General features: G+C 35.6%; 1 protein-coding gene across 1 annotated transcript; it reads right to left on the bottom strand.

The window, feature by feature from the left end:
• Window positions 1–4,107: 4,107 nt before the first annotated feature.
• Window positions 4,108–5,475, bottom strand: LOC110380396 (protein zerknuellt 1). Its single transcript, XM_021340366.3, has 2 exons — window positions 5,380–5,475; window positions 4,108–5,196 (listed from the first exon to the last, which is right to left on the bottom strand). Exons 1-2 carry the CDS (start codon window positions 5,473–5,475, stop codon window positions 4,108–4,110), a joined length of 1,185 nt encoding a protein of 394 aa, XP_021196041.3.
• Window positions 5,476–25,140: the final 19,665 nt, after the last annotated feature.

Consider the following 25,140-nt stretch of genomic DNA (forward strand, 5'->3'; position numbering starts at 1 on the left):
TTCATCAAATAAGAAGTTACACGGCATCGGTAGGTGAGTTATACGAGATACAACGAATGCCTGTAATAAAAAATAACTAACTTAACATTTATCAAACGAGTTGAAGTCAAAAGAAGTGATGATTTTGATCAAAATACCAAGACATTGTATTTAACCATCTCACTTACTAAGAAAAGGTTTTGGAAATTATTCAAAAAAACTTGAATTTAATGCTTCCAAAAATCTTAGCATACAATTCAATCATTAGCGTATATTTATTACTAAAACAATAACATCAACCGGACTTAAATATTAGAACAATTTACTAGAAGAGTCCAAAACTCTCCTGGGACTGGTTACACAAAGTGCGGTAACTTTTCTGAAGAAGACTTTAGTGTTACTCCTTGGCGTGACTTGCCGATTTGCAGAAACATCGGTAAGTATTCAGGTAAGCCTGTAAGTATGACTGTCTACAAATAACGTGAAAGAAAATAATATCAAATCATCATTGTCAGCATTTCAGTGAAAATTTTTTGCGCTAGAATTCTTTGCTCATAAGTACTAGGGCTTTAAATAATGTGAAATTGAATCGAAGACTGAAATATCGATTCTGAAACTTTAAGAATAAATTTTAATAAAGCTGTAAGAAAAGAAAATAACTTATTTAATTTTATGAATTAAATTGAATCACAAACAGAAATATCGATCACCAATCCGAGTGTAGCGAGTAGTGTTTCAATCAACAACTTCTTCAAACACGTTGAAAATTTTTGGACAAGTTGAAAACCAACTTACATAATTAGCGATACACGTCACACAGAACAAAGGCCGTCTTAAATATAAGCCGAACTTCGTAGACGTACTTCAGCTACAGTCAGCAACTTCAGCGGCTGAACTCAAAAGGGCTTGCGATGCGACAAATTTCAATACATCGTCTCGCTGCCTAGGGGCGCCAGCCAACTGAATATGGCGGATGGTTTTCCTGTGGTACAAGTTTATAATATTAATATTTTTGTTTTGCTGCAGTTTTCGAATTTTTAAGTGGTTTTATATTTCACGCTTGAGTGATTAACGTTTTATCTTCCTCTGTTGAAGACGAGGCCAGGTTTTGCGTTACTCACACAACTTTTTAAATTGACATTAAGTTGAAATGTACTATCTTGGTTTGATAGTGACTGCATTTTGAAGAAGTAAAGTAAAATAACAAGGAACCTAAAATGTTACCTTGTGGCAGTCCGATTTATTCACAACGTAAGTGCAAAAAATTATTTAAAAAACAAATTGAAACAGATTATTGTGAAGCAGGCATCGATTTTTCTTCCTATCGTCATCTTGATTTGTATAAAACAAGCAAGGCAAGCAAGTCTTTTGATGATGACTATCGCTTCAAAAGCTTGCCATAAAACTAAGATTAATATTTTGATCGCTAGTTCTCATAACTTGCGTTTGTACATCATAGTATAGGGTGGCTCAAGTCGTCGGCTGTATGTAATCCACACTCAAGTCGATTTGAGAGCTGCAGAAATGTACGTGAGAAGCGAACATATGCGCTGGGGTTCTTAAGATATTGGATTTCTGTGTTTTGCGCAAACATTTGATACACGAAATAATTACGATATTGTTTCGAATTCATTTAGGGTTGTAAGTATTTCTTGTACTGGGGATTTCATTGATTAATATAATAGAAACATAAGGGGCCTATTTAGAAATATTCCATTGATTTATTAAAGTGTCAAGAAAAAATAATCATTAGGACAGAAGTAACTTTTTTTAATAAATTGTTCACTCCATCATCTTCGTTACTTTAAGTGATTCAAGAGTCAAACGTTACAACTTTTAATTATGTATTAACAAATTTTAATTTTCATAAAAACACATAACTGTCACAATTATTACGTCCCAGTCTTAAAATCACTGAAGCATTGTACTCTGGTTTTGCTTTTACAAACGCGTTTCAAGACGCTCCATATACTACATAGACTATTATAAAGACATACAATATATCACAGCTGTATGTAGGTACCTATAGAATATCTCGGTAGTCAGTCGGCCAAGCTTTTGTGCCCTTCTGTGGGGCGACGTACGATATGTGTGTGTGGTGGTGAGTATGTGTATGTGTGCGTTGATTTCCCGACACGACGCGACGCCGCGCCGCGCCCGCTTGGTATGGTTCTGAAGTACGGTTGGAAGAAAGTGCTGTGGTTTATTGAATTAAATATGTCTTTAAGACAGAATTTGTGTAGAGGCTGGAGTGGTTTCGTAATCGAACTTATGAAAATATTGAAAAATATTGTTATAGATAAATAATAATAATAACAAAAACTTTTTTTATTGTTATGCTTTATTCGTAGAATAAATTCAGTTGAAGGTATAATTTGCTGGAATATTCCGTATCTTGAAATTTAAAAGTTAAGGAGTGTATTAATTATTGTATTTGTATACCATTAGAAATGCTTCAGTTTTTATACTTAACTAAACCTTGTATAAGATGTCTACTTGCGACATTCACCACTTTTTAGGTATCATTCTGTCCGTACTTTCGTCCTCCCACACTTAGCTGTCAGCCGCTCGTTCCGAGGGCACTCACACACTCACAATGTAATACAGTCGACACTTACACACATACACACACGCCAGGGGTGCGCCCGAGGCATGGTGGGGACTGTATTAAGTTCCTTTCTTTTCACTAAAATAATTTTAGGGGGTTGGTTTTAGTTCAATATTTTTTTACGAAGGGTCGGTGAATGCGTACAATTTGAGAAATGGCCGCTTCTGTAGGGTGCATTTACTAGTGGTTGAGACGTTTGCAACTGTGATATATCTTTTACGCACATTTGAGTTCTATGTGCGTGTTGCTTTAACTCTGTACATTTGAAATCGTTCAACTGTGTTCAGATCGCTGTAAAGACGTTTGATGAATATGAATGAGCCTTTTGCTTTATTTTATTTTATTTGATATTGATTTTTTGGAGTGAGCGTGGATTGATTTAAAGTTATGTTGGAATTCAATGTCGATAATTATTATTCCAGATCTGGTATTGTTTTTCAAAGATCACCATAATCTTTGTCACTTAAGCCATTATACCTATCAGATTGGATTAGGTTACTCTTCAAATTCTAAATCTCAAACCAAAATTATAGACATCTTGTCGAAATACCAGAAAAAAACAACACATCCTGGCAGCTTTCCAGCCAGCAAAAGAAAAATACAAATAAAAAATTCGAAATTCGAACAGCTGAACGGAATATAATAATCGGGGAATAAAAAGGTAAAACCCGATACCATCGCCAGCGATCTTTTGCTGAAATATTTTTAATCAAACTGGTTACCTGCTAGGCCGCGGGCAGCCGACCTGTCAATCTTTCAAACGTTAGATTAAAAACATCATCTTTACTTTTTTTAGCATTCAGAGGATCAAGGAATTATGTTTAAAAAAAAACTCGGGCTGTATGATTATGAGGCGTTAGATAAAGTTTTGACGAAGGTCGGTGAGAATCCGTGGCTATGTATTTTGTTTGTTGCTGTATATAAGATACAGGTAGGTTTCCTTCGGTTTGGGTATTAAGGAGTATGTGTTTGTGGGCGACCTGTTTAGAGGTTTATTTTGAGACTTTCAAAGTTACAATCGTATACGCCAGAGTTAGTCCCTTCGAATAACAAAGCGGAAAAATGCTGTTACAAAATCAACGATTGAAAACTTATGACTTCCGAGGACGTAGAGGTTTCATGTACAATTTCCTTCATCTAGAGATTTCCGAATCTGATGACTACCTATTTGCATAGACTTTTTGATTTGAAACTATGATATACCTACTTAATGGTATATTAAAAAAAATATTTAAGTTAGTTGTGATCATTACTTACCAGAGGAAAAGTTCAGATTTTGATGTTGGAATAAAGTCTTAAAACCACGCAATTAGTAAATTAATTTTAATTCATAAAACCATATAAACTTAATATCTATACAAACACATTAAAAAAAAAACAATAATTTAGAACCTTACTTAGACCTATAATTAGTTTACATAAACAAAAAGTCTCCTCTAATATAAAGACTAGATTTGAAAAAATAAACAAATAGCTCAATTACATAAATAACAAAAGCCCCATAACAACAATACAATTAGTTAAAACTTTGTACTGGGATTTTGGTAAGGCACCGCAGTTATTATATACTGAGGATTTGGAGATTGCTGTGGAAAATGATACGGAACTTGAGGCATTACTTGTTTCACATGACAGTTGCAATTACAAACACCTTTGGAAATATTATCTTGCGCTATAGACATGTTCATCAATGGATTGCCTCCCGATGTAGGTGACGAACTAGAAGTGACAACAGGCATCACACTAACAGGCTTCCAGATTACACCACTAGCAGAAATATAAGGCTGCGTATAAAACGGTGAAACAGCTGGTACCAAGGATACATAACTTGGATTATTAGAAGCATTTGCTGGAAGAGATTGCTGCTGTACCATAGAAGGCATGCTCATCTTTCTACTCTGCGATAAATCCTCTGGTAACATTTGTTCTGCAAAAGCCACAGGCTTTGGTTGTTCACATTTCTTTATATCTTCAACTTCCTTTTTAAAAGATGGTGCAGTGTGAGCAGGTGTAGTAAACGTGTTGGTTTTAAACTTCTTACATAAACCAATAGAGAATTCAGCAGATGTTTTGAATTCAGTAGGTGAATGATTGGCTTTAACAAACACGGGAGGCGGATGGACCACTTTAGCAGTTGTCACTATATTTTGAATGACTGGTGCAGTCATTTTTACTGTAGAATCTCTGACTGCAACACTTTGCACCATTTGTTGAGGTTTATTACTTATCAAATTATTCGTGCTCATGTTGCCATAACAAGTTTCTTGATTCACATTAGTAAGTTGTGGTAATGGACGCGGTTGTTCATTAGCTGATGGCGCACTCAAATTATTTAATGGATCTTTAGTGAATTCTACAGACTTTCTAATTCCTTGTTCGTCATCAAATTCTTTAGTACTCTCTTTCTTTTCCTTCATTCTGCGATTTTGGAACCATATTTTGACAGCTCGTTCAGGTATATTTAATGCAGCGGCCACTTCTTTGCGTTGAGCGTTTCCTATGTACGGAAACTTCTTGAACTGCTTCTCCAAATAATTAACTTGGTCCGTTGTAAAAGCACTTCTGAATCTTTTGACCTTTTTCGGGCCATCAAATTGCGAATTGTCCATCTGAAAGTAACATACGAATAAGGTATTTAAATAATTAAAGATACAGAATAAAGAAGAACTCTTGCATTATAATTTCACCAATAACCACAAAATGATATATTTAAATGAACACGTTTGCAACATAATTTGACACAGCACGTGGACCTAAAAACTCTAAAATGTATAAATAATGTTATCACTTACCACTTTAATATGATATTCTCTTCCAATAAAATCACCACTGGCTTGCATATTAAAATTATCTTTCAAACCACTTTGATTCAACCACAAGTATTTCATTATCAAACAATTGGCACCACCAATATGAAGTGACTAAGAATTCTAGAATGATTTAGTCTTATATATAGTTATGATTGGAAAATCATTATTTAATGACAACATGACCTAATCGTACACTATTAACTAATTATAGTCAGGCCACTAGTGATTATGATAATGTGTCTTATTAATTACTTAATGTGTGTTGTGGCTAAAAACGTGTATACTCTGTTTTAATTAGATACTGCTGTTGATATTTTGGTTGGTAATGATACTGTGGTTATCGGTAGAGTAAATGTTAGAGTGGAGCATGTGCAATGTGCGTCTGTGTTTGGATGATAAGCGTATTTACATCGAACCACTTATACTACAGGTTAACATCGCAATCAGCCTTTTTATTGTGTTACTGATGGTATAAGCTCTTGTGATATAAAGTTGAAATGAGTGTTAATCATCACGCTTGCTGAAGGTGGATTCTGATCATGCTTATTGCTACTTCTCTGATAGTCTAAAGAAAATGTTGTTCAGTAGAATCTTTAACGTGCAACTCAAATGATGATGTTCCTAGCATATATATAGTTCAAAAAGACCAAAATAAATAAACAACGCTAATAAAATCAAATACAAAAACATAACCTTGTAAATACTCTAATTAACGAGCCATATCTTGAGGCAGCATCACAGACTATTTTTCCCAAATTACTCAACGAAAAACCACTACTAACACTTTGAAATAAGATTTATTTTTCTAGTTACTTATAATGTTAGATGGGTTACTAAGGCAGGTGTGGAATAAGTGCTGAATCATCGCGGTGGCACCGGTAGTCCGTGGTAGCGGGTTCGAATCCCGGTCGATCACAATTTACATGTCAGTCGTGCCGCTCGGTATCCGATTGTGTCTAACTATGCTAGTCATTCTGTCTGTATTGAATACGATTATGCTGATGCGGATTTCGGTGGTATTGTACGACGGGATCGTTTGTAAGTGATAAGGTTATTTAAATTTTTGGGGAATAGATATCTTGTTTATACTTTTACCTAGTCAAAGGAAATAAGGGTTATACAATTACTATGCGTTGAAATATGTACGAGTAACCAGAAAATCAGTAAAAAGTATTTCTTTGATAGGCAAATTTACTGAAACTCAGGCGTGCATGCAGTTTACATGAAATAGTAATCTACTTACAATGAGATTATGTCCTAAATGCTCTTTGGTCATTGCATTTTTATAAATGAGAAATAGTAGTGCTACTAATCTGTAAAATAAAGCACTGACACAGCAACTCACAATTTTCGGGTTGAACGTAATCCGTCGGTTTCCGTTATGAAGACGGACATATCAATTTGAGCCAATAACTAACTCAATGGCCGTAAGCCAACACTACAGTTTATGTATGTATTATAAACTGTACAAAAATGTTTTGTGTATGTGTGTACTTACATAAATACAATGTGTCAATGACAAGTTTTGTTAAGTCAGTCTGACTTACCAATATTTGTAGAACGTTATTTCAAATCATGAGAACATAAGAACTTATCGATACTCTTTTGTTTCATGGAGCATATAACTTAGGCTTGTGTGATCAAATAAAAGGTTTTGAAAAGATGGTCTAGTCAGATCCTCATTTATTTTTGTATTTTCAAATTAAGAATACGTTTTCTTTGTATTAGATAACCCACCATACTTCGTGTTTATTCCACAGAAACATTTACAAGCACCTATGGAACAAAGATACTCCATGGTTACTCTCTTACATATTCGATTCCCTTAAAAGTTTTCAAATATTACCTACATAATGTTGTTGAAGTTCCAATGTGCAAGGTTTTGTTACCTGCATAGCATATGTGTTAACAGCTGGCAACGCCCTTTCACATCAACAAAAAAGAGTACTGTGAACCATTTTCTAGTTATTATTAGAAATTGCTTTATCCTCCTTCCTATTTGAATATGTATATTTGTTAAGTGCCTTTCTGAGTCTTGGTAAATTCGTTGACAGACTTGCTGGCTCCTGATTACGTAGTTACTATCCGTAACGACTGTCAATAAACTAATGATCTACATAATTAGTCTTATCCTCATTCAAACACTAGTCCCACATACTAATTTCCTTCAAAACATTACTCATCAGATCGTTTATTAAAATGCCCCCAAAACGTAATAGAGATGTCTACTGCCTTACCACCATAACTGCACTTTATTCAATTTGCGCAAACACTTTCTTTTTGAAAGTCATGCCAACATAAATTTGTCTTCATTCGAGTGACGGCCTAATGCTGGACGCTATGACCAGAAATCTGACAGAATTGACACACACAAAGTGAGACAATGGTGTGAATTAAAAATGATAAAAACCGTGGCTACTGTCAGTTTTTATTGAGACAAATGGCTTGGTGAAAATGTTCTTATCATGCTAATCTGCAGTTCTAAACAAACGTAAATATTGTCAGTTGTTGTGACTGGGTTTGGTGGGATAATTAGCTCTTATTGAGCTTAATTTTTGCAGCGAAAAAAGATAATGGAAAACTAGAACGCGGTAAGATGGCAAGAAGATCAACAACTACCCGCTACTGATATTTAATGAATATCTAAATAATATGATTTCTACAAAAGTAACTGAAAATCCACGTCTTTTTAAGTACGCTACTAAAATGTTCGCTCTACACCACTCTGGTAGGTATTTATTTATTTATTAAAGGGTTTACCAACAGCTTCCGTGTAAATAAATCTAAGAGTACAATTTCAGTTATTACTGGGACTTACACAGTCGCCAATTACAGGTATGTGTTTTTCCAGGAGAAGTGGTGGAACAAACTGCACAACTATGTACTAAGTACAGGCGCAGTGTAGGTACCTACTAGTCGTACATTTGTAGCGCATGCATAAAATTGTGCATTGCATGACAATGGTCCTCTATTGTGTGGAATGCAGTGATCGCGATAACACCTCCATTACAACTATGTACATGTAGTGTTGTATGGACTTCTGTAGGCACTGTAATGCAAGTGAGAAATATTTTTGCTAACTTATTTTTTAGAGCCTTAATATTATGAACTTGAAGAGTTTGTTCGTTTGTTTGCTTGAACGCTCTAGTCTCAAGAAATTCTGGATCGATCTCTAAAAGTCTTTCAGACTTAGATAGCATGTTTATCGAGGATATCTGTAGGTTTTTGGGTGCACGATGAAGTTCTCACGGGACGCTGGGGAAACATGAGGAAAACAAGCTACACTCTCAAAAATTTGCACAACGGCTACTTCCAAAAACCTCAAAACAAAAACCAATCAATAACCCCCAATAAAAATGAGCATAAAAAGCCCACATCTGTCTCATTCCCTTCGAGCACGTGCTCAGTACATGCATCGTCATCGGGCAGTCATTACGGGGTCAACGGCACGCTGATTACCTCGGCCTGTCGTTCATCATTAGCCTAGGTTAGTTGTTTGTAAACATAGCCTCCATTCAGCGGTCATATCCCGTGTAATTGGGTCACTTTGTAAAATGTATGTGACGATTTTTCTCTGTGTGGAATAATTGAGTGATTGAACAATAGAATTATTGAATATTGGCGTGGTAAGTTTAATGGAGTTTGCAAAAAAAATGTGTAACATATTTTATGTAGTGGATGCCCTGAAAATTATTATTTCGAAACGAAATCTAACAGTAGGTACCCGTGTAAAAAAATATTAGGCGATTTGCATACTGTGTCAAAGATCTCATAGTTAAACGATAGATGTTCCAGTAACTGGTCTTCATACATTAGATATAATTTATATTTTACATGCTTTATTAATGGACTTTCTTCAAAATGCTACCTAAGGCTTCCAAAATTAAATCAACATAAAATTAGCATCGATTTATTTTACACTAAAGATCAATAACTTTGAAATCTGACCCCTGAACCGTAATATCTCACTCTATAATAAACACGAAAATATACAGTTTAGTCTAGTCAGAAGCGCATTAGGTACATTAAAAAATATACGATCAATCACTCGAAGCATCATGTGTCCAAAAGAAAATATTTATTACCTGTCATTACTGTAGTTCAACCAATCAATTAATAGGTTATATTTGAAATTTTCTAAAAAACAGTTAATATTTATCACTAGGTTTGAGAATGAGGATGGTTGTATGTTTGTATGCGTGGAGGATTGACGGGTAATAAATCTTGGGTCGCATTCGTGCTCACGATTCTGCAGCACTGAATATATCAAATCAGCTTGGTGCCTCACGATCACTACCTTTTGTTTTGTTGCGAACAGTGATTTCATTTCTGTTAACCTAGTTTCCAATTGTGTGAGAGACAGAACGGTTAAGCTGAGAAGTACTTAATTATAAAGTTCAAGCGATCTGCTCTTTTATAAGTTATTATCTGTCTGAAAGGGTGTTAAACATTCGCTTTTAGTGCTGTTTAATTGATTGGAGGCAACCATGTAGCGATTTTTCAAGCAAAATATGATTTATTATTGAGAGTGCTAAAATGTATTACCTACTGTGCTACCAAATTATACAAATTAGTTTTTATACTAATGTGTCTACGCAGGTGTGGAATAATTTGGAACAAGATATGAAATCTACTCTACACTGGCTACTAATCTACGTTGGCTGCTACGGTAGGTACAAAACAGTCTTTCAATTTAGTCATCGAAAAAATCGTGGAGTGAAAGACAACCTCCACTCAACGAGTCTCAGCTTCTTTTTGGCTTTTTTATTTCTACTTATTTAGTTTTTGTTCGACAGATAAAAATAAGTCCGAAAAAATCAGAAAATGATTTGAAAATAAAATAGAAGAAAGAAAGAAAACAAATAATTAAGAACAAATAATGGACAATTATGTAGGTATTTGCTAGCGAATAAAATAAAATAATACTTACCATATAAAATGACATACTGATAAAATAAAAATATCTACCTACAGGATTTTACATTCGAATCTCAATATCCCCAAGATTATGTATGCTCTATTGATTTGTTTACGACCTAAGAAATTTTCATGCGATCCTTCTTAGCAATGTATATCATAATTTACATTCTGGTTGCGCATGAGTGGTCGGCCGCTTTGATCTCCGTTACAATCGGACGTAATTGATGATTGCAAGCCAACTCCATATACAGTGGGACATGGAGTAGTAGTTATATGGAGATAACAAAAACGTAGCTGGGGAATTTGCTTCGATACTTCCCAATAAAAAACATAGTGTCTGGCGAGCAGCGAGGCTGGTAGACTAGAGATTGTTTGAAGACTTGCTCATAATACAATATTACAGATGCGATTAAACACCTGATACTTAATTTAATAGGGTTCATTATTAGGAAGATGTAAAGAAAATTGTGGGAGGTGAATCTAAAAAGTGAATAATAACATTTTGTGGTGGCAAAATGATTGCCGTATTTATTCTGAAGATAATAGACGATAAATTGTTGGTTATAATAGTTGAAGGTCCCCCTGCGAACGGTGAAAACCATTATTATATGATTAAATATAGCAAAATTAAATGAATTTCAATTATTTATTGAAATCGAAATAAAATTGCAGCCGTGAATATAACGGACCATGGCTATCACATTACTTTTGTACCCGAATACGTCTCACCAGTCCATCTGCTATATATGTACTCCATGGCACAAAGCGAAACCAATCGAACGCGCGCGCCGCTGTCACGCCGAGCCGTGCGTCTGCGCATGCCTCTTCTACGAGCTACGAAATACCTACGTGTGTGAGGAAAACTTACTACAATGCATCTATCTAGATATTTACGTGAATATTATGTTTCGAGAGTTTTCGAGAATCTGGCAGAGGAAAGTGCTATACATACCTTTAAACATTTTGCTTTGCTATTTTTAACTTCTCCAAATCTTTTAGATAAGTACTGTACGCATGTTGGTGATGTATGTAGAAGTTGTTGGTTTAATGTTTTATTTAAACTCTTTACAATACTTCTTTTTCGCACCAAATCCAAGTGTAAATTAAGTCGATCTGGACAGATAATAATCAAAATTAGAGAATAATACACCGGACATAGTCGATGATATGAAAATTGTTACAATGTTATATTCTATGATATGTTTTTCTTAATTACATATGTTTTAATATAAATTTAGGTATATTAAGCATCCTAAAGAACAAAATATCAAATCTATGATGTACAGGTCGGCGCCACATTTACATCAACAGATTTCAAACGATGCTCCCACAAAAACTGTCCCACATAGTAGCAAAGTTTTAATACTAACTTATAACATACAAAATCAATATACGATCGTAATTACAGTGCACAGCTTATTATGTGCAAGGTATATTAATTTTCAATCCTCTTTAGATGAGCGTCGCGACGATTACCGCATGGAAAATTGCTTTAATGAAGTCATTACATCCCGGAGCCATCAGCCTAATGGATAAAAGCTCTTAAAACTTAATCGATCTTCATGTTTTTGAGCTGTGTTGCAATTTAAAATTATGGACTTTACATCTAAGTTTAAGCGAGGCAGGTAAGGGGTATTATTAGGAGTGTTTATGTAAATTATTTAGGTGCTCGATGGTTTTTAGGTGGTTATGTAAATGGCGCTTTGGGAGTACCTAAGAAGACTCACACACTGCCGACTAAAAGATTGCAGTGTGTATGTAACTTTTTGTTGGCAGACAGTTTGCTTGAGCTCATAAATTAATTAATCGTCAATTACAAAGACCAGGTGTTTAGCTGGTATCAAAACGGCTGAAAACTTTGATTGGAATCAAGATTTTCTTTAATAAATATGTTTGCCAACTATCGGGTCGACTGTCCTCCGACTGTATAATCTGCAGTGTGCGGACTCTAAATGTATTTTATGTTCTGGTGGAGTTATTTGTGAACGATTAAGCTTTAATAAAGAGAAAGAAAAAAATATGTAAAATGTTTTACCTTTTTATTTAACACACCGCAGTATAATTCGTATATTTTAAGATGGAAAGCATGGATTCCGAATACATTTCTTGACACTGTCATCATCGTATTTAGAAACGTGGCGCTTAGGGCGGAGCAATGCAAAGCGAATAAAACACAAGTGGGTGTAGTCACTGCCAGTGAGACTACCATGAATCATTTTGCGTCATTGTACCAAAAGTACACTTTACAGTTATTTGAATTTTGTATTCAAGCTCAGAAGTGTGAAGATCTTATTTATTGAGAAAAATAATATTCCGATTTTAATAAAATAGAAGAGTGACAAATAAATGCCTTAAACTGCTTGTTTGAACCCTGAAATAAGCCTTAACAATTGAACGTTCTGAAAAGTCCACGTCTGTGAATGGGAAGCGTTTTCTGATATGGTTTGAAACAGCCAAAGTTGGCATTCGCAGTGCAGGTTTAGGTGCATTTTAATATAAGTAATCTGGTTGGTTTCAACATCAGAATACCTATTATATATTATTTTACGCCCCTCACATATCAATTTAAACTCTTACATGTACCGAAAAGGCATCTCAATCAATTTCAGACCACCGACTGACAGTCGAAATAGATTCGTAATTGTTTCAAACGAAAACGTTACATTGTTGTATTGTATAGTGAAACTCGGTCTGTCGCGTCCGAGCCAAAAGTCGGCCAAAGTCGGCCACCAAAAATGTAATAGCTGTCAGTGGCAATGATTAATGCAATTAATCCCGCAATGGCCGCAGTAGACTGGCTGCCATTGAAAGCGACGCGTTTCAATTTTTAAAGCTTTTGTTTTATTTTGGATTTTGTTGTAATTGTTTAAAACAAGGTGTGTGTAATTACTAAGATTACTTCTACTATCATTGACACTGAAGCAAATACTCATGATTGCATATTTCATAGCCTTTAAAACGCCAGACCGACACGGAGAAACAAATGATATGGACCTGTATTACCTACATCAATAAACCCTAAGTAACGTACAACAAATACGTACCACAAATACATACCTATACCCTATCCACGGAAGCAAGAGCTAAAAGGTAAACAAAGAATGACAGTTTTTCAAGATGGCGGTATAACCCGACCGATGACAAAACGTCACATTTTTGTGTAAAATGTTCGCAGTATCTGTGATTTTGTCATCGGTCGGGTTATACCGCCATCTTGAAAAAGTGTCATTCTTTGTTTACCTTTTAGCTCTTGCTTCCGTGGATAGAGTATAGTATAGAATGATGCTCTTGCACTTTACATATAAAACAAGACCCTAAACTAACTAACCGAAAAATATTTCCATCTCATCAAAAAGTACGCGCCTAACCCGATACACGGGCCGCCACAACAAACGCATAGTTCGGCGCGCCGCCTGATACCTTTCATAAATAACATTGTACAATTTTTGTACATAGATTTATTACGTTCGGCGAGCGAAAATGGTTAGAGATTGTTTTTCAATTTAACCGGAGGTATCCTGCTGGTTGACACGGCGCGGCGAGCCTTCCGAGCCGAACCCACGGCTTGATATATTGTGTGGATTTATTTCCGTTTTCATTTGTATATTTTATATAGGTATTAATAAAGTGGGATGAGTTTTTTTGGAGGCGGCATTAATTTGTGTGGAGGTTGGGTTGCGTTTTTGTTCGGTAAAAAAGGTTAGGTATATTTTTAGATGTTGTAAAAACTGCGTGTGAATTGCATTGTCTATGCCTCAGGTGTAATAAAAATCGTTCATTGCTTTATTTACTTAGTATTCGAAAATTATATAAATTGTAGGAAAACTCTGAATTTATGCATATTTCCAAATGTAATTAATTACGCCTGTGGTTCGATGGCATTACCGCAATTTTCATCATTTGATCGATCTGTGAAAAAAATACGCCAGCAGAAAATCCATAAGCATGAAGTGCACATTATTCTTACAACAGAATTATTATTTGAGTAATTAGTACGGTGTAAATTTAATTCCCAATAAATTAATTTATTCCTCTTTAAAGTAGCAATAATTGTCATGATACAAAACAAATGAAAGAAGATACCTGGATAAGCTGCAAAAGAAGATAAATATCAAACATTTTACGAGTCCATCGATGTCAACGCAGGTATATTCTTAGCCGCGGACCACACATAAACATCTTACGTGTAATAATTAGCTGAAATCGTTCGTGAACGCCCACCTTCAGCGACGCCCGATATATTGACTCACGCATTCCACGAACATCTATTTTGAAAGTCGCGCGACTATTTATACTTTTGAAAGGTTTCCGTTCCATGTACCTACTTTCTTTGTGAGGTTTCTTTGCAGAAAATATAAAATTATGTTCTTCTTTCGATTATCTTTGAAGCAAATGTTTTAGAAAGAGATTTTAGATGTTTCAGGAATGTATCATATTGTAATACATCAAACACTTCATGTTGTCTCACATAAATACTATTGGTATACAGCTACACTTAGAAATTATGCTTAAGAATGTCTTTATACATAAGTCTGAATTTCTGTTAGTAGTTATACCAAAAATTTCAACATACTTAGTATTCTCTTTCATGAAAGTAATTTGTTTCGCATTGGCACTTATTTTTATACATAAGCCGCGGGTAACAGATTAATGATTTAATTTTGAATTCTATTAATAAAACAAGGCATTGGAATCTGATGCTGATTAATTGTCTTACAATTATTTCTCAAAAATAAATAGCTACATTAACAACTTGTCGACGTAGAGACATGAATATGTAAGACCAGGCGCTCCATGTGCCGAGTTTAAAGTATTCAAACAATGTAAATAAACAGTTTTCTTTTTACATCATAGAGGCGTAACAAATACAGTCCAATAGCGTGCCAGACATTTAAAATCAATAGTCATCCCTTAATTAAATGTCAACGGCCAGCGACCGCTTCAGTGCTTACATTAACAGCCCTTTTATCAGCCATCTTTAATCCAATTAAAGGCCACCTCTCAGCAGGTAGAACGGCGATGAATAAAACAAAAGTTGCGGTCACTTGCTGACCACTTTTAATTGACCCACGCGGTATAAACCATCGCACCTGCGAAATCATATTTGCAAACGCAGCAGGGAAGAGGAGAAGGTCTAATTCCCCTGGTCACTCGACTGGACTTTAGGGATTTCACTCCGAGGGTCAGGAAAACAACAGTAACGGTTAAGCTAGGGCTTTATGCTTAATGGACTATGTTGGATAGCCTCTGGGCACTTCCACAATTAATTAGCACCTCCAAAGGGTGTGGCTTGGTTGAATGTGGTTAAAAGTTCGAATTGATTGAAAGCAAAGTTGGGCGATTTTGTTCTGTTTTAGAATTTACCCTGGAAAGTTACAGAACAATTTTAAAAGGCTAGTGGTCACACTATAAATCAGGGCAACCTTTTTGGTAATTTACAGTATCGCTATTGTTAAAGCGGGATAGGTACAGTAGACCGCACATCAGTGGTAACTGTCATGCACCTTAACACAATAGTAATAAGTACGATTTTTCTATAAAACGGTTACCACTGACCTGAAGTTGACTGTACCTTTCAGATGTATACGGAGAAGAGATTGTGTAAATTGTTTATTTATAGATAAGTTTCCAGGAATTTCAACTCAGTGATAAACTGAAGTCAAATATGCGCATCGCATTGAACTGTTATTTTCATATCAAACATTAAACTTACCTATACACCAGTACTTACAACCATAACACAAAATCCGCCCCATAACATAACACGAGCAAAAACTCTTCATCTTTTAGCTTCAGCGACAAATTTACACTTCAACAATTTTCCCATTCCATGCGAGTGATTTTAAAAAACTCCCTTTTGCTCCCCTCGCAATTCGGCGTTCGTCTCCCCTTCCCCGCAGCCTCCCGGTCCTCCCGTGGTCCTCCCTCGTTGTCACATCCCTATGGGCCACACGTCCCTTGCAGTGCTGATTGGTACAGCTCTAGTGGATTACAGAGGGCACTATGATGACCACTCGCCATTTGGGAATTGGGAATTAACACCAGTGTGATGGGGACTGGACCGTGTTTGGCGTGGGTCGGAATCAAGTTTTAGGGAGAAAACGAACAGCAAGAAACACACAAGAAGTACAATAGAATACCAAAATAATAGTTTTCTCAAGAAAATTGCTTGTAAAACTTTATACCTATAGATAGGTACTAAATCTATCCAATTGAGTATTGGTTCACAAATTACATCATTAGTGTATTATCAGTTAAATTAAAAAAGGAATCTTTGGACACACAGATATCAGCAGGAATTTCTCAATCCATTTTTATAAAAATTCTGTTAATCGTTCGCGACCATGCCTGCCAAATGACAATTGTTGAAAACCTGGACCATCATCGATCTTAGAATTTTTGGTAAATAACAAACGCTGTCATCGGCGCCCCTCAATCGCACGTCAAGAAAATAACGAAATCGTTTTTGAAAATAAATCGATTTATTTTATTCGATACGGACGCCACTCGTTTCGTTTTCATCTCGCGTCGAAATGTTCGGATGCTGTAGAGATGTTTTATGGCGCATGAAATTGTTGCATTGTGTGAATTCCTACACGTATCGGTAGGTTTTCCATTTTCAGGGCTACAATACAATTCGGTTTAAACTTGTGATGTTAATGATCATGTTAAAGTTATTCTCACGATTTTTGCAATAATATTGATAAACGGACTGTGTTTTTACGTTTTTATAAAAAAAAAAAATCACTGTGACGTTATCACAATGACAAAACAATGTTGGGTAACATCTGCTAGTCTGATATTCGAATTCTCCACAGAACTTTTTAAAATAACTTAGCACAGATTTTCCGATATGGTTGAGCCGTCAACCACAAACCTATATTTACTGCTCGGGAAATGATTTTTCAGTTAGGTAGGTACATGAAACTAATTTTATTTTATTTCCGATTCGTCTATGAATTACAGGTTACCAAGTAAGTACCAATAAGTGTGTGTTGCGTTAGTTGGACAATATAAAGTAATGAAACATAATTTATTTTATTATCTAAGTATGTCGATTAAAAAATGCATTATAAAACCTGTATTTTTTATTAACTGTACTGGAAAAAAGCCTGAGCTAAGCGGGACTAGGATTAATCATAAGACTGTCTTGATTCGTTTAAACCAAATATGACAAAATAGTCGGGTTTTAGCATGCAGTTTTTCACAAGTATCAATGTATCTGATCTGTATATAATGCATTACATAGATTTCACATATCAAAACTTTTCCCAACCAACCTAAAAAGCAACCTTATTAAAAATAAACTCCACAACAGATATTTTAAGCTGCGGATGTTTGTAAACGATTTTACATCCCCGATCGTACGCGGCGGTTTGCTCATGATTAATAGATGGCAATGTCACATGGCTGTGACGTCACGGATCATCCGCGGCAACACGGAGTAAGGAGATGAGCGGAGATGCTATAATGTAGGTAGGTCAGGCGCCTTCTTCTAGGTCCAATACGTACAGTGGTCGTAAAGATCAGTTACGTACGAATGAACTAACGAAGTGTTCGAGTTCTTCAAGACATCAATGATGTTTTTAATTCCAAAACATGGGCAGGTCCAAAGAAGGCGTCTAAGCTTGGAGCCAGCAACGTTCCTCGTCCCCCGAACACCCATATTTTGGTGAGCTTACTTTCTTAGGAGATTTTCCGTAATGGCATCTCTGCTAGTCATTTTGTTCTCCATGCGGCACGCATTGCTTATTATTTCAAGAGAGCACGGAACTCGGTTGACATTTTCAGCTTCAGCCTTGGAATGTGCTTGAAAGTTTTTTTGGAGTTGCTGTTCATATTATTCTTAGGTTGTTTTTGTTGAAGAAGCCCACTTGTAAGGCTTCAGTAGCTTTGTAGTGTGATGCTCTAGTTAAGATTATAATTTTATTGACATGCGGAGAAATGTCGTTTTCCTAATTTTAAACAGCGGTTGACTAGTCTGGGTCTTGCCTGTGGAATCTAAGACTATATAAAAGGATGGCAAATGCCAATAGTATTGTATTAATCGACCTTCTTAGTAGGCATTAACGAGGTAATTTTTATCAAGCTTTTCTATAGTTCCATCGACCTACATCTCGGCACAAATGTCAACTTAGACTCCAATATAATGAGGTAATGTTCAAATCAACCATACCTATGGTGTTAACTGAAACTAATTTAGATAGCCTTCAATTTACATGATTAGCTTGAATATAATAAAGGAGCCAGTGGTTTTAAACCGCAAATCGCATTTTAAATGACATTGTTGGGAATCACCTAGTCAGAGTAACCTTGACTGGTGCACTTCTAATACTAAGAATTACTTCGTTATTGTACTTAGATTAAAGTAATGTTCACAGGTATTGCGTTGTAGGACTTTGTCGTCAACCAAGAATTGTAAGCAAGAACGATTGCTCCTATCCTGCATGAATATCCCAAATATGATTCTCGGGTCTGCTAATGTGGCTTGCTTGCATATGTTGATATAGAAAAGGCTGAAGTTTATATTTGATGTAGTAATTTGATACACGACTTTAAGATTAAGGATGGGTAAAAAATGAGAATTCAAACGTGTACGCTCTTTGTTTTGAATTAACTTTGAAACTTCTAACAAGCGTCACGTAATACATACCCATAGCCTTCCTAACACGAATCTATTAAAGTTCGTCTATGGCACGTTAATTAACACTCGGTAGCAAAACAACGAATGCCCGTGAACCAATCAACCTTCTTTTTAGAAGTTTTTTTTACATGTCGCAACACCGGACGCCATTCATACGTAACCCGTTGACCCACAAGCTTCAATCATTGGCAATTTTTATTTAGTGTCTTGCTGCTTGAAAAATAGTTGTGCGAACGAAAAACTATGGGGTTTTCGGAGACAAAAGAGTATCGTGGGCGATTTGAATGTTAAGAAGATCATTAGTGAGGTATTGTGGCACGGTATGTCGGCGATTCTCAAACTCTCATTGTATGCAATGAATGCCTCCGTTTGTACGAGCACTTGAGGGTTAATTTTACTATTATCTGCGAGGTTATTGAATTCAATTAGAAGGAGTTATATTTTATTTTTTTATGGAAAATGTTTGTGCTGTGTAGGTGTTGTGGTGGATAAAAAGTGGCGTGTGCGTATTGTTTGCGATCATTTACCATTCATATACTTTCAATAGAGGTTTGGTACCACAATAATTCGGTTATCTGTCGATTTTCCTTGCGATTTGTCATTAGCAGATTTTGAGGTAGTTCTACAACTAAGTATCACATTATACGCATTGTTGTCTAAAGCACTTAGCAGCCCCTACGGTACGCATACCCCGGCTTTTTTCTTCAGGTTTCCATCCTCATTTCAGTTTGAGCACCACAGACCAACCGATATATTAAACTATCGATATAGGGAAACAGTAACTGACCTACAAAGGGTAGTGACTTGCAAAAACCTTCCATTGTCATAGACCACCTTTACGACACCATAAATTATTCGTCCACAGACAAAACTGTAACAGTTACAAACGGTAGTTTGCGAAAATTTCAAGAAAAGGGTTGTTATTGTTGCAAATTGTAACAATAAACATTTTTGTTTAGAAGCAATATATCATTTTGTGCTACTGTTCTTTGTGATATGCAAAGTCTTGGATATAATGATCTTGGGACGCCTCCAAACAGTTACAATGTATTTTTTCTTCTATTGTGAAGCAGTTAAATGCAATTGCCAAAAACACATGCTGATGTATTACACATGAACGTATCTGAAAAAATGCTAATGATCGTGTTTGTAAGAAGAAGAAAAAATCTAAAATATACATATCTTTCATTCCGGCTTATAAGAAGTTTTTTTTTAGTTTGGAATGAAAAGTATCGAAAATTGAAGCATGATTTCCCCTTCTATGACCTAGGGGACAACCAGAATAAAGTTCTATGGTATTAAAAAGCTCAATGAGACGGGAAGTTAAGAGGCTTTGATGCCCGTAACCAGCCAAAGAGGAGTTTAGTACAAGATTTAGCTGCTATTTAATAGTGTCCTATTGCGCTAAATCAAAATTAAATTTCGAAGTGAGAGTACTGGTCAAGTTTGGCAAACAGTTTACATCAGTATAATAGGCACCCTTTCAACCGGCACAGCAGCAACATGCTACAGATACGCATCAATACTCTTCACAACCGTAATGCTTACATGCACAATCGAAAATTAATTCATTATTATTTTTCCCAAAACTTTCATTGAACAACAAAGGCATATCTAATTCGTTGAAGCCTGGAACCCCATATGGCTGATCAGCGCTAACTACTGTTGGATACTGGCTCCCTAGATGACTCGACAACTATATACTAACAATGTTTCGGTGTACAGATAGAAATACTGATCGGTTGTAACTTGATAAGGATTGGTATGATATTGGTAGCTACTGCCGATTTTGGTTGTGCTGGTAATCATTGGCTCATGATTTCTAATCTTTTTTGATGATTTTTGATCTGAGGAATATTAGATTATTTAGCGTTTATTCCAGCGTTGCTCAAATGAAGGCATAGACATATATTGAAATACGGTACTGAAGAAGCAGAATTACGTCTAACTACTGTTTAGACTAGTAGCCAACGTATTGATGAATCTTGTTCAAAAATATCATGCTAAAGATTAAGTAACAGGTCAATATCAGGGTTGGTTCTAAGCTGAAGTATTAAACTTTGTTTCAATTGATGGTTTTAATACAGCTTAAATGGGTACACAATTACACATGGTATATTCAGAACAGAGACCCTCTTTAACGAGTCTGGTATGACAGTATTATCTGGACGTTCTTTGAAAATGAAATAACATGGGTATAAATGGGCTATGTTCTGAACAATTCTTGAAGCCCAGGAAGCCTTGATATGGCAAAACTATCAAGATGATTTTTGGGGAACCTAAAACCGATCTAAAATCAAGTCCATATTTATATCTAAAATAAAATAAAAATAATTTCAAAAATTGTGGATAGGTACTGCAAATAACAGAAAAGCAATTTTCCGCAGTACCGCAAGCTGTACAGTGCAGTAGGTACGGCTAGTCAACGTTCAACGTGAGCTAAAACTAGTGATTAATGGTAGACGCCCGCCGCGGGCGCCGCCGCCCGACGACTGCGGCTGCGGGCGGGCTAGACTAGCGAACTGTAGAAGTGACAATGCTATTGTAGTTTTCTGCCTACTGAAAAAACATTTTGGTAGTTCCGATTGTTTAAAAGGCTATGGGGGAGGCCTTTGCCCAGCAGTGGGACAGCATAGGCTAATAAAAAACGATTTTTAAGGTACTCATTTGAGATATATTCTGAAGAATAATGTTTCTACTGAAGCTAGATTAGATTAGCAAGATTTAGTATATGCTTCAAGTGTAATCATATTGATGAGTTCTGAAATGATTATGCTTAGGTAGATAATTACGTTGATGATTTTTTTTCTGAGAACAACATCATTTTGCTAGAAAATAGATAGCTCCAGGTGAGACTACCGTATACAAAGATATGTATTTGAAGGTTGATTACAAATATTTTGTAAAACCGTAAAATCTCCAAGTTCTTTGATTTAAACTATTTTAATGCCACTAGATGTTTGTGTATGCTTCTGTTTTATGCTGTAAAAAGTCAGCAAGTGAAGGTATTATTGAAGTTCTACGGTAAAAATATGCTTTAGGTACAGAAAAGAAAAATAGTATTTGCAGCTCTGTCCACTCTGCGTATTTGTCATTACTCTTTGTTCGTAGTAAATCGTTTCTCCAGGACTTGATTAAAAGTTCGCTGTGCAATGTTGCAATGGGATTTCGATATGGAAACTGCAATATTATAAGTCTCTAGACGCAAAAAATAATTTGTTTTGTACAAATATAGTTATTGGATGATGCAACGCGAGAAATACGAGTCTTTTTTCATGTGAAAAACACGTCACTTTAATATTTCAGCTTTTTTGGAAGATGATTTATTGTTTATCTCAAATTATTGTCATAATTTTTTTGCAATATATGTATTTACAAAAAACACGTTCTGCGTATCGTCGTCTTAGAGTGAAAACCTCGTTAGTGCAAGAGATAAATTTTCAGGATAAAGATTAGTATTAGATATTTTTTACGATTATCTTCCAAAAAAATGCAATAAAAAATATTGAGAAAAAATGCATTTCCGAGGTTTTCATTCTAAGACGACGGTATGTACATAATTTTCAGTTTAACGATTCTACAAAATTGTTAGACGAAAGACAATTTCCAGTCATTACTTTTTTACCATATGAAGACAGCCCACATACGAAACCCTTTCATGAATAATTATCAACAATAAACAGCTCTTTGCAAATATAACGACAGTCTTACTGACGCAAAATACTACCTAATTGAAAGCAGGCGACTGCCAGCAAGCATGGCTCCGAATACCAAAAACACCAGTCACCTTTCCCAGGGATTCGCTACAGCAATAATAATAAAGAACTTGCCTACTAAGCCGACGAACTGCGAAAATATCAAAAGGAAAAAACATTCGGGAAATCTCTACCAACCAATATAACTAGGACCCTAAACGCTAACTACCCCACCCCATTTCTGCCCATTTTCTCATGAAGTAAGAAGAGCGAGGGAGGTCATCCTAATCTGGTCAGAAATGTACGTATGAAACACTGTTTTTGCGGAATACGTTTTCTCGTTACTTTGGTAAAGTATTTTTCTTTTGTTTTTCGAAGCCTTGGTAGCTGTCTTGCTATTTAATTAACTTAGTGGGAACTGGTCGGGATTACTGAAATCTGTTTTTTTTTTAAATCACGTTACGTATTTTTACAAAAAAATATCATGAAATCACTTTCCTATTGTTAGGTATAACTGTAAGATGAAGTTCCAAAAGTGGGAACATTTTTATGTGCAAAATATTCTGCAACTTCTTACAAAACGACAAACTTATAATCTGTGTTCTTTATAATGTAAGTAACAAACAGACATCTAACAAGACGTAAATTATTACTATTCAATGTTAATTTAATTGTGCAAAGATCATTAAGCATTACATAATATTCTAATAACGAACTATTGTGGACAAAAAATATTTATCCTTAAAATTCGCTACGGCTTGAACCTGGACTATTTAAAAATCGCATGAGGCAACTTTTTTTTTAATTAATAACATAAAGGAGTCCTTTCAAAGAAAAGGTCGGAACGTTTCAAACGTAAACGGCATGAATAATAGTTTTAAATGTATTTGAATAAGCAGTTCATTAATTATGTCGGGGGTATAATAGTAATTTTTGACGGGGCCCTTCCTGCCTGCAATTCTTTCGCTCAGTTACACAATCTTTCTATGGTATGGTTTGGCTTTGGTAGCTGTCGATTTGTTATCAAAAACCTTTTTATGTGTAGGTTTCAGTAAGGTGAAGATGTTTGTGTCACATCGGTAATTTGAGTAGTAGGTGGCTCTCGGATGTACCTAGTAGTCATTGTAAATGGGTATATGCTGAAATATGTTCATTGTTCAGTTCATATAATGTTGCTAATATTTAAGGTGTACATGTTTGCTGAAACCGAATTTGCAGGACGACAATACGTCTTTGAGAGTAAATACACAAAATTTCAATGTGATTTTTGGATTGGATATCTAAATTCAACTCAGACATCATACTGCATTTAATCCTCCAACAAAAAAAGATTAATGAATAATCTCAAAACTTGACAGTTCAAAAGTTCACGAAAAAAGTCTATCTTTAAAAGTATAATAGGGGTCTTATATTTTTTCTAATCCATCAGATGTCGTTAGTTTTGGCACAGATGCAGGGCCGAAGATCCATGTCAAGTAGTGCTTATGTTTAGGCGAACATTGTACGGTTCTAGTGATTAATAGTGCTCATTACGAGAAAGGTGAGCCCCTGTAGCTCAGATTTTCATGTTCGCACACGTGGCACCCCTGTCCGGTGCGGGATTAGTGACGTAATCCACTTTGTGTGGCGTGCAATGTCTTGAAGTGACTGAGCTGATATGGTAAGCTTGTGAGATGATGCATGTTTAGGGGTCTTTAAATAAAATACTCATATGCATATGGTAACTTACTGTAGGTCTCCAAAAGGCTTCTTCATAATAATGCCATTATCTAGCTTAATTCAAAGGTTAAAAATGTATGAGGAAAATCATGATTTAAAAATCTGAAATCGCCAATCCGCTATACTCCATAAGAGAAGAGGCCCATGCCCTGAAGTAGGGCAGTAAAATGAGAGACTGATGATATAGTGTTCATGTACTTTCATTCTACATTCGCTTCTCATTGACATATCTACGAGTAAATAAGAACATAGCGATCAGAACAATCGCATTGGAGACCCATCTCGAAGTGCTGATACCAGAAACCACCAACGAAAATATTATTACGTACAAGCCTTATGGCGTACTCCAATTACAACAAAGAACAAAGCCTTCGTGAACTCACATGACCACACTCACTATAGTTCCTGAAAGCTGAAAGGGCGCGGGTCGGGCCAATTATGAAAATAGCGCACCTGCGCTTGTCAAACGCGGCCGCGGTTGTCTGCCATCCTGCCATAGTCATTAATCTTTTCTTTCCTTATACATTCCTGGTACCTCATACCGGCTCTTCGCTCTATGAAATTGTTCGCTCCAAAAATAGAAGGTTTTATTTAGATGGTTTAAAGGATTTTTGGTATAAATAATTATTATTAGTTGTTGGTTATATTTTTAAAATTCGCAACAATTAATAACTTTTCTTCTCTAAAGTTTCCCATTACCTATGCTGAAGAAACGAACTAATCGAATTCTAGATAATAGGCGTCACTGAGGATCGTTTATATTTC

Source organism: Helicoverpa armigera, chromosome 14, assembly GCF_030705265.1.
Source record: "Helicoverpa armigera isolate CAAS_96S chromosome 14, ASM3070526v1, whole genome shotgun sequence".
NCBI lineage: Eukaryota > Metazoa > Arthropoda > Insecta > Lepidoptera > Noctuidae > Helicoverpa > Helicoverpa armigera.

Coding starts and splice junctions, on each gene's coding strand:
- LOC110380396 (XM_021340366.3), bottom strand. CDS start 5,475: ATGAAATACTTGTGGTTGAATCAAAGTGGTTTGAAAGATAATTTTAAT. Junction 5,197..5,379: donor GAGAATATCATATTAAAGTG/GTAAGTGATAAC, acceptor TGTTACTTTCAG/ATGGACAATTCGCAATTTGA.